Source organism: Saccoglossus kowalevskii, chromosome 4, assembly GCF_978046115.1.
Source record: "Saccoglossus kowalevskii chromosome 4, keSacKowa6.1, whole genome shotgun sequence".
NCBI lineage: Eukaryota > Metazoa > Hemichordata > Enteropneusta > Harrimaniidae > Saccoglossus > Saccoglossus kowalevskii.
Genome location: NC_140644.1, coordinates 20,495,335 through 20,506,008, shown reverse-complemented (window position 1 = coordinate 20,506,008; position 10,674 = coordinate 20,495,335). Strand labels below are relative to the sequence as shown.

Sequence of the window (10,674 nt, the reverse complement as noted above, 5' to 3'; positions counted from 1 at the left end):
CCGGATCAAGCATCTGTGATCGCTTGCTGCTACGCAATGCAGTTGTGTTCGTTTTTATTAGAAACGTCGTTTAAAAATATACTTTTGTTACCAATAAAATAAAAACAAATGTATTTGAAAAATGACACTGGACGACACTGTAATGACATTCCAGGTGGCCTACTTTTTAATTCAGCAAGAATTATTAATTATTGTTAATTCTGCAATAGTTTTTTTCGACTTGGGTGGCCCAACTGACGGCGTAGAAAGTCTGTGTAGTTGGGTACAATGAAAATCCCCCCCCCAAATATTTGATAATTATTTTTTGAAATTTTGAACCCCAAATAAGCGGATGGCCGAATTTACGGCAGAATCCGGTATTATATAAAGAATATAACAGAACCTCACACCCTCCCCGTGGCTTTCGTTGTATGGAAGTTATTTTCACGAGTGATGCGGTGTATCCTGCGGCCGTACTTTCACGAGCAAAGCGTATGCGTTTTTGATACGTTTGAAGTATGCGTATTTGGTACGTTTGAAGTATGCGTATTTGGTACGTTTGAAGTATGCGTATTTGGTACGTTTGAAGTATGCGTATTTGGTACGTTTGAAGTATGCATATTTGGTACGTTGAAGTATGCGTATTTGGTACGTTTGAAGTATGCGTATTTGGTACGTTTGAAGTATGCGTATTTGGTACGTTTGAAGTATGCGTATTTGGTACGTTTGAAGTATGCGTATTTGGTACGTTTGAAGTATGCGTATTTGGTAAATTTGAAGTATGCATATTTGGTACGTTTGAAGTATGCGTATTTGGTACGTTTGAAGTATGCGTATTTGGTACGTTTGAAGTATGCATATTTGGTACGTTTGAAGTATGCGTATTTGGTACGTTTGAAGTATGCGTATTTGGTAAATTTGAAGTATGCATATTTGGTACGTTTGAAGTATGCCTATTTGGTAAATTTGAAGTATGCATATTTGGTAAATTTGAAGTATGCATATTTGGTACGTTTGAAGTATGCATATTTGGTACGTTTGAAGTATGCGTATTTGGTACGTTTGAAGTATGCGTATTTGGTACGTTTGAAGTATGCGTATTTGGTAAATTTGAAGTATGCATATTTGGTACGTTTGAAGTATGCGTATTTGGTAAATTTGAAGTATGCATATTTGGTAAATTTGAAGTATGCATATTTGGTACGTTTGAAGTATGCGTATTTGGTACGTTTGAAGTATGCATATTTGGTACGTTTGAAGTATGCGTATTTGGTACGTTTGAAGTATGCGTATTTGGTACGTTTGAAGTATGCGTATTTGGTACGTTTGAAGTATGCGTATTTGGTACGTTTGAAGTATGCGTATTTGGTACGTTTGAAGTATGCATATTTGGTACGTTTGAAGTATGCGTATTTGGTACGTTTGAAGTATGCGTATATGGTACGTTTGAAGTATGCATATTTGGTACGTTTGAAGTATGCGTATTTGGTACGTTTGAAGTATGCGTATTTGGTACGTTTGAAGTATGCGTATTTGGTATGTTTGAACAAAGACATTAGATTGTCTTTGGTTTGAAGTATTAAGTATGCGTATTTGGTTCGCTAAAGCGGAGGACTCGTCACCTGCGCATGCGTCAGATGACCATAGCGTGTCATTGCATTGACGCTGCAGGTCGTCGTCTTCTACACCATTTGTGCTGGGACAGCGCTTCCGGTGACGACACAGCGGTGTCATTGTTTACAAACAAGCGTCTACTCATGAACCTTTGCGTTTTAACCGTGTGTTGTTTTCGTCGCTTGGGACTCAATTCCGCGCGCGTGCGCAGGTGACGACCTTCCCGCTTAAAGTATGCGTATCTGGTACCTTGGAATTATCCATAATTATCATCGGACAAATACAAAATTTGGACACTGGTTTTTATGGTGGGATTATTTTTTCAAACTAGTATCTCAATTTTATGCTTGCTAACACGGGATGAGTCATATTATTTACTGTATATACGAATCATATACATGTATACTGAAAACACTGACGCATAATTCAGTCAGTTTGCAATATGCTACCAGTTCTCCATTATACTAGTATACCATACGAATGTTTTGTCCATAATGCATTGCATATATGCGCAGTAATATGCTCAGGAGTACAAAACTTGAATTCACCTCAAACTGCCTTAAATTTAGACTATTTAATTTGTAATTTGATGGGAAGGTGTAAACATGGTACATATGCAGTGTACTAGTATATCAGATAGACAAATGATTTGTCTTGTCGAGTTTGGAAAGCGTGTGCATTCTCTGATGACATATTAGCCTATAAATATTATACAATATAAAATGCTGTAAAGTTCAAGAATTGTTCCGAACGTTGTCAAAAAGACGGCATCCCTCCCGCGAAGGGGAAATTAACTAATGTTCTCTGTCTAATAACTTGAATGAAAACATCGCGCACCAAATCTAGTGATTAAATAAAACACTTTTCAGAAAATTCAATTTTCTAATGTGCAAACATTGGGTCCTATGGCCGATATATACAATATGGGGCTAAAATGAACTGTTCTGGGCGTCGTGAAAAAGACGTCGCCCCTCCGTGAAGTGCAAAGAAATGTGCAACTTTTCAAGACATTGACATATCAAACCTAATCTTTCATCAAGATACTTTCCACCAATTCCAATTTCCAAGGCACTTCCCAGATGAACGATGAATCAGAATAATTACAACTACTTAAAGAATTACACATAATTTTTTCCCGCAGTCCAGCCTCGTTGATCAGTACAGATAGATGTATCTCCCTGATCAGTACAATGATGGAGCTAAAAAAAAAAAAACATGGTACAATGAACTCTTATAGCTAGCGCCCTCTATACTGATTATTTACCTCCCACACTACATTGCAACTTCCTTTCCGCCATTACTGAATAACAAGGTAGGATGGAAAGTGTTGAATGTTGCTTGAATCTGTCACCATCGCCAGAATTCCTGAAAATAAAATACTTTCATGTGGATAGAAATGACGCCTAGCTTTTTAGCCTTCATAATATTCTGTTTTTGTTGTTTCACAAAAGATGCATTTAAGTAATTTTATCGGGTGTACAAACGGTGTCGCTGTTCAAGTTCCTGCATATTCGGCTACAAGCATGAAACTGGGATTACTTCATTGATGTTCATCCAAATCCTGTTTGAAAAAAAAGCCATGAAATAACCTTGTTGTTCATCCAAAACATGGGTTGATCGATTGACCGTTTGGAAACGATAAAACGCACTTGCGTTCGCTGATGAGGCCAGTCTTCTGATCGCAAATGTAGTACGGTACTCCCGATAATAAGGCCAAATAAAAAATAAAGACGCGTGGTTCCAAAAGCCCTATCCCACCTCAAATTGACTGCTTACCGTAAAAATATATGGGGGGTGCCTAAGGCTATAAAGGAAACCACCGACAATCAGGTGTTCATCTCAGATTAATCTCAATAGAAAATGCTTCACATTAATATATCAAAGCATGACACTTTCTCGTGATAGCTATTTTGTATTCAATGCATTAGACTGAGCCACAGTCGGATAACAAAGGTGTTATTAGTTATCTGTATATGCTGTGAGAGAAAAAAAATGCTTGGGAATACATGAATTGGTGTGGTTGTGCTGTAATGTTATAGTTTGCAACTCGCTTTGCATGTTGACATGCAGGTAACATTACGTCTAAAACTGCATAGTTCTATTGTAGTGCTCCTTGTAACATTTTATTTATTTTTTCATGGAAAATTATACAAGATGTCTTGGTGTTGTCAAGGATGGTTGCTTTGTGTATTTTTATAGGTACAACATTTTACCATCACTGTATTTCTTTCATATAAACACGGCCCTTGATGTACATCTAGTTTATAATTGATGCGTGTAAATGATGTAATTGTCATTCATATTGATACTGTCACTTTTTGCACTTGTTTATTTGGTTCATGATAGAAATCGTTAGTAAACATGTATATCTGTTGTCAGGTTTTATTTATGCTTATTCATTTTTCAGATGGCCAAGAAGGGTGATAAGAAGAAGGGCCGTTCCACTATGGACGATGTAGTCACTCGTGAATATACAATACATTTGCATAAGCGAATCCATGGAATGTAAGTATTATGATACAGTACTGTAAACAGATTTAATTTTGTGAGAGTCAAACTGTGCAAATTTCATGAAATGCAAAAATTGTGTAAATTTCTAGCATTGACAATTCAACTGTTAACAGTAAACTAACCGTAGTCTAAAAAATGCACACTCTGGTAAAATGCATGTTATTAGTGTTTTGCTGTCTGTACATAAGTGTGTGCTAGATGCAGGATGATATTGATATATTGGTAATCTAGGAAAATGAATGATTTATAACTGAATTCAGCCTTAGTAAAAGTAGAACGTTTTTCATTTCTTGGTGTAGGAAAGAAAATGTAATTGGAACTAAATTTAACTACTGATAAGTCGAAAAAGTTTTCTGTTAACTCAAATTTAGCAACTGTTGGCTTTTAAATAAAGCACTCACTATGATGACGAAGTGTCCGAACTGATGCAACAGCAAATGTGGCTCAATGTTTACCAAGTCTGAGTGATGTGTAACTAGTATGTGATTTGTATTAGTTCAGTAGATGTTCTGTGGTATTAAATTTGAGAAAAGTAATGAGAAATACCAGCAAATCAATGCATTTGAATACTTTTAACCATTGGGGTAATCACCTCCATGCTTTTATGCACAGTATGGTGCTTCAAAGGTGAATGCTGTCATTTTTACAATGGTTAGGAGAACTGTATACATACTCAATGTTATTATCTTTGTTTTTGGCAGTGGTTTTAAAAGGAGAGCACCTCGTGCTGTGAAAGAAGTTAGAAAATTTGCTGAAAAGATGATGGGCACTCCAGATGTGCGAATTGATACAAGATTGAACAAACATGTCTGGTCCCAAGGAGTAAGGTGAGTTATAAAGTACTGTAAAAATTATTTGGTAATTTTGACCACTATTGACTAATTAGTTTTAGAATACAAAATGGCTGAATAGAGTAAAAAATCGTGATTGCAATAACATTTGATGCCATACTTTCTTTGTCATTTGTTAGTTCCTGTTTGGACCTCTTTATGTCCGTGCGTGATTCCAGATCGGATTCAAAATGGCTGACTGGTGGCCATATTGTTTTAATGAATGCAATTCTAGAGCAATATTTCTGAGATGCTTTGACGGATGTTCAAATTTTATAGATTCATATATGTATTGGTTTGACAATCCGATTAAAAATGGCCGATCAGTAGCCATTTTGTTTTAATTAATGCTGTTCCAGCAATATCTCTCAATATGGACAAGTACTTGTACTATATATATATTACTATAAACAAAACTTATATAACTTAGATTTGATAACTAATGGGGGAACTGTGCCATGCATTACTTGTTTTCATAAGAAAAACAATCGCCCAACTTCAATAATAATGAAATTTGGAGTACCCCCATGGCATTCTAATTTATGGCATTCTTCAACTATCTGGTAAAAGGACACCTAATTAAGATTGAGCAAGATTCTAGAAATTATTTATAAACTTTGCTGTTTTCAATCCATTGTGAAATTCACCTATATTATTTTACTTTGCCTTTATGATATAAGCAGTCGTCCAGGAATGGTTGTGTTTATATATATATATATATATATATATATATATATATATATAACCGTTTTTTTTTTCAATCATTGAGCATATGGCATTTGTAATAATCATGAACAGCTGTTTTTTTAGTGAAACTTCTGTTAATAACACTATTTTCATTCTCATAGGAATGTACCATACAGGATTCGTGTACGATTGGCACGGAAACGTAATGAAGATGAAGATTCTGCCAATAAATTTTATACATTGGTTACATACGTGCCTGTTGCAAATTTCAAAGGTTAGTAAATGACAGACACAAAGCAGTGTTCTCTGTCAAAATTTTCAAGCATTGTACTTAATTTGCATACAAAATCATTGATTATTTTAACTTGCTATTTATTTTTCTGCCTTCCAAAAATCATCTTGATGCTTGAAAGTGCCTGGAGAGAACACTTTCAATATGTCACTTTCATGGTCTTTACTGTCATTGCCATATTGTTCTGAACACGCAAATGTCAACATTGCCAGCTATGTTGCTGACTGGTTTGCTAATCGTGCCTCTAGATCAATTTGTGATTAGAACTTGATGGTTCAAACAACTTTTACGAGGGTGTGTGTACCGTTCATCCAAATATGCTCATTCACAAGCAAATATGACACGCACCAGACACACAATCTTACTGTACATACATTTTGTTTGGATAACTATTATTTATTATTATAGAAATTTATATAATTGAATGAAATAAATTGAAAGGCAATCGCATCACAATCTTCTGTTTATATTCATTATGTCCAAGTCCTCGACTATTAGTTTGACGTCCCATGTTGTAGTTCGTTTGACCCAAGATGTTCTAATTGCACAACGATCTCCAGTCAGCAATTTGGCCGACAATGTTGCCGTTTTGGTGTTCTGAACAATATGGCAGTAAAAGTCACACATCCCAGTGCTGTCATTGATATTACAGCATCATAATTATACACAACTGAGGCACATTTCAATATGTCCTTTTGTTCCTAAAATGTCAATAATAAATTAAAGTATTTGATTTTATACTAATGAAAGGATGTTTGAGCTTTTGTATTAGAAATACTGTATTTTCTCTGTTAGTAGTGTATACTTTTCTCTGAATGACTATTGAATTTATGGTCAAAATAACTCACATTTTAATGGTTTATTTGAGACTATATATGGTTTTAATAGCATACTTGCATTGACCAAAATGCCAGTATGGCTCTCGAGTTGTCTTTGTTTACACTACCGTAAAATCTGTATTAGAAGCCGCATTCCTAATAGAAGTCGCACCCATTCTTTTTGAATAATTGAGAATCAAAAATTCACCATTTCTCATATGTGTAGATGCTCTAATAGAAGCCGCATCCCCTCTGTTGCATTGTACCATTTTAACAGAAGCCGCGGTTTCTAATACAGATTTTACAGTACTTGGTGTGAAAAAAAAATTTGTAGAATTTTCGGTTAAATATACTAAAGTTGGTATGAAAATAAAGCACTCACTATGATGACTAAGTGTCCGAGCTGATGCAACAGCAAATGTGGCTCTATGTTTACCAAGTCTGAGTGATGACTAACTGTTTTATAATTAAGGTTGTTTATCAGTATAATTTTCACTTTTTCTGCAGTTAATTGCGCAAGTAATTCAACATTTTATATTTAATTATAATCCAAGCAAAGTTCAGTATTGTAATAAAAATGAACTATTTTGTTAATATTGATCAAACGCTCAAATCTTTTTTTATGCATACATGTAAAAGAAATGTTGGGCAAAAAACTAATTTTGGAGTTAACTAGCAACATTTTATAAAACTGATCAACAATAAATATTGTATCATATATTTGGCAACCCATGAAATAATGAACCGCATACAGAATGTTTTCTCAGCTACCAATATAGAAAAACAAATTTGACCAAGTTTTGAACAGTTTGTGTAGTTTATGGGCATCAAAATTGGGGAAAACTAAATTGTTTTCGTAAAATAACTGGTTTCAAATTAAATCTGTACAAACTCAATTTTTATTATATCAAACTTATCCAAGGAAATATTGCCATCTATTGTTTTGTATAAATTTACTGAAAAAAAAAAAATTCTTTTTCTTTCAGGGTTACATACACAGAATGTTGACAGTGAAGACTAAATGGTGGCAGTATTGTTAATTCATGTGAAATAAAACACTGAATAAACAGTGATTAGTCTGAATTTTGTCAGTTTATGCAGATGCATAGACCATCTATGTGTGGATGCAGTCAGCCGGTGTGTGCAACCTAGGGTGTAGAAAGAAGAGGAAAACCACACTTTTAAAATTTCTGTTTACAGAAAATCAAAGTCAATAACAATTCTATATTGGTGATATAATAAAATAATACTCTTCTGATAAAAATGAAAAAAAAAAACACCAAAATATGACAAGAGAAAGCACATTTTTGCTTGTTTTTTTGTTTTGTTTTTTTGCGAGATCATTTTAAAGTGTAACTGAATTGGGACAATTGACTTTTTTTGTGTGCAAAATTTATTTATAAAAACATTATGAAAAAAAATCAAGTGAAAAATGTACATAAATTAAGTAAACTATCAATAATAATGTTCTGGATAAGGACACGCCCACGTTCAGTTTCTTGGTCGACTCAGAGCGAGGCTCCAACTAGAGTACCTAATTAGCATACAAGGGTACTTTGTGACGTCACGGGGGGAACTTGTCATCGTCTCACAATGGCCGCTATACGTATGCAGTGCTTGGAAAGCGACACGGAATCTATGTTATCGTCTGACGAGAGTTATGAAATCGAAGAGTATGATGACAATGAGAGATGTCACGATTTTGTTTTAGAGTGCCAGGGACAAATTGGCCCATACAGGTTTGAACCTGCAAGAAAAGTACGCGATGTGGGTGATCGTGTACCTTCCCAAAATGACCGTGACACAGAGTTTGAACATCGTGACCGGCATGGTTTCCAGTTTCTGTCTTTTGTTCATCCAAATTCTAAACACATATCAGTGTGCAATTTTCAGTTTCTTGATCTTCTGAAGAAATCATGTAAAGACACAAAGTACGTGAACGGTGAATGCGTCCAGTGCTTACATTTTCCAATCGCCATTTTGTGTTTTGTTGTTGTTGTTGTTCCACGATCGATCTAGTTATTTCGACTCTGGCATAATAACATGAATACATTCTAAACTTTTCAAGCAAATTAATATTCATATTCTACATGGAAAATATTATTCTTCTGGTTATTTACACAGTTATTCCCGAAACCCAAATAATTCATAACGAATCCAGATGGTGGATCAACAAATGATTCGGGCGTAAAATGGACACTGCAAATAACGGTATATGGAGAAGGTCCATCCCAATGTTTCCTGGTGCTCTTGACGGCTTTGGTCCACTGATGTCATAAATTCGAATCTTTTGGGAACCCATAAAGACTTACGCGATCGCCGTGTGTGTTACTACACCCGCCAACAACACAGCGTTTCTCCATGAAAACGATCGTGGTAACTCGTTGTATATGATGGTAACTCGAATTCTCGATCTTGGTAACTCGTTGTATATGTTTACGAAACGCGTGCGTATGGAAAATGATAAACAATCCTGTCTGCTAGCTAGCTCATGCTTTATGCTCCCGTTGGTGGCGCCATTTCGGTTACACTCGTAATGCCGAAAAAACTCGAAGGTGATGGGAGATGGGGGCGTGGCGCGATTTCGGAATATCATTGACTGTTTACCCAATTTATATACCCTTTTCACTTGATTTTTTTTCATAATGTTGTTTATAAATAAATTTTGCACACAAAAAAAGTCAATTGTCCCAATTCAGTTACACTTTAAGTAATCCTGAAACACAGGAGGTGAATGACCTTGGCCGACTAATGAGCAGCACCACTTTGATGTTCAATACCTAGCACAGCCATTAAAAAGTTTCCTTTTGCCTTTTTAACTACACCCTGGGATGTTGCACACACACCGAATGACAGTAAGCCAGTGTTGATATTGACTCTTATTTTAACCAAGGACGTGCACGTACATTTATACACTTCCCTATGTTTGCTGTATCTGAGATGATTCAACAAGAGACTCATCAAGCCTAAAATCGTCTAGTCTCTGTTTGACAAGTTTTGTCTGTCCATACATAACACAACATGGATATTGTGTAACAAACGTGGACATGCATTTGTTTCACGAGTGTATTTGTTAATTGAGCAGTTTGCGGGTAAATCTGTAAAGCTATTACTGTAAAATGACTACCGGGTAATTTTCACTGGATTTAAATTTCACTGATTTAACATTTCAGACATATTCGGTGGGTTTTAAATTCACTGTTGTATCATTTAGATAATGTGTTCTATGCTCAATTTCACATATTCACTGGGTTTTAATTTAGAGCATTTTCCAGTCAGCAAAATTAAAACCCAGTGAATAATTGACCCTTTTACAGTATACTGCGACAAGTCTACACTAGTCTCAATTATTTGGACAAATGGGTTATATCGGCCAATAAGACATCCCCTTGCATGATGAATTTTATTTTCACTGAATATCAACGCCTTATACAATGTATTGATTATGCAAAAGAGCGTGGGTACCCTTTGTGAAAATGATCGGTTCTCTTTGCTCCTAGTACTTTAAATTGGCACAAAGACACTAACCTGGTGAGGATGGGTAAGTATCAATTTGATGATAGAAATTACTGCATTAATCATTGCTTAACCCTGATTACACGTGTCTCATTTTTGAGAATATTGTCAGTTTGTAATCAAAAATGGACACATCCTTAAAATGAGCGCAAAAATGCGTTTAATATGTATAACACTTATTACATTGTGGTGATATATATTAAAATACAGAAAATTTGTTAATGTCAAAAATAGGATAGGCCAGTTAATGATGTACTGCAAATGTTATATCTGGCTTGACAAGGTGGATTGGTTTGAGTAGTTGATTAAGCAAAATATATAATAGTAATTGCAATGATTTGTTCACTGCTAGATCCAGTGTCAAAACATTACGTGGGATTTTACGAACACGAACTACTTATTTGGTATTCCCATGCTCAATATATTT

The 10,674-nt window shown here is 35.2% G+C and overlaps 1 protein-coding gene across 1 annotated transcript; it reads left to right on the top strand.

Moving 5' to 3' along the window:
- Positions 1-2,814: 2,814 nt before the first annotated feature.
- LOC102810361 (large ribosomal subunit protein eL31-like) lies at positions 2,815-7,804 on the top strand. Its single transcript, XM_085497932.1, has 5 exons — positions 2,815-2,905; positions 4,001-4,098; positions 4,806-4,931; positions 5,783-5,895; positions 7,718-7,804. The coding sequence occupies exons 2-5, from the start codon at positions 4,001-4,003 to the stop codon at positions 7,750-7,752; spliced, it is 372 nt and encodes a 123-aa protein (XP_085354058.1). The 5' UTR covers positions 2,815-2,905; the 3' UTR covers positions 7,753-7,804.
- Positions 7,805-10,674: the final 2,870 nt, after the last annotated feature.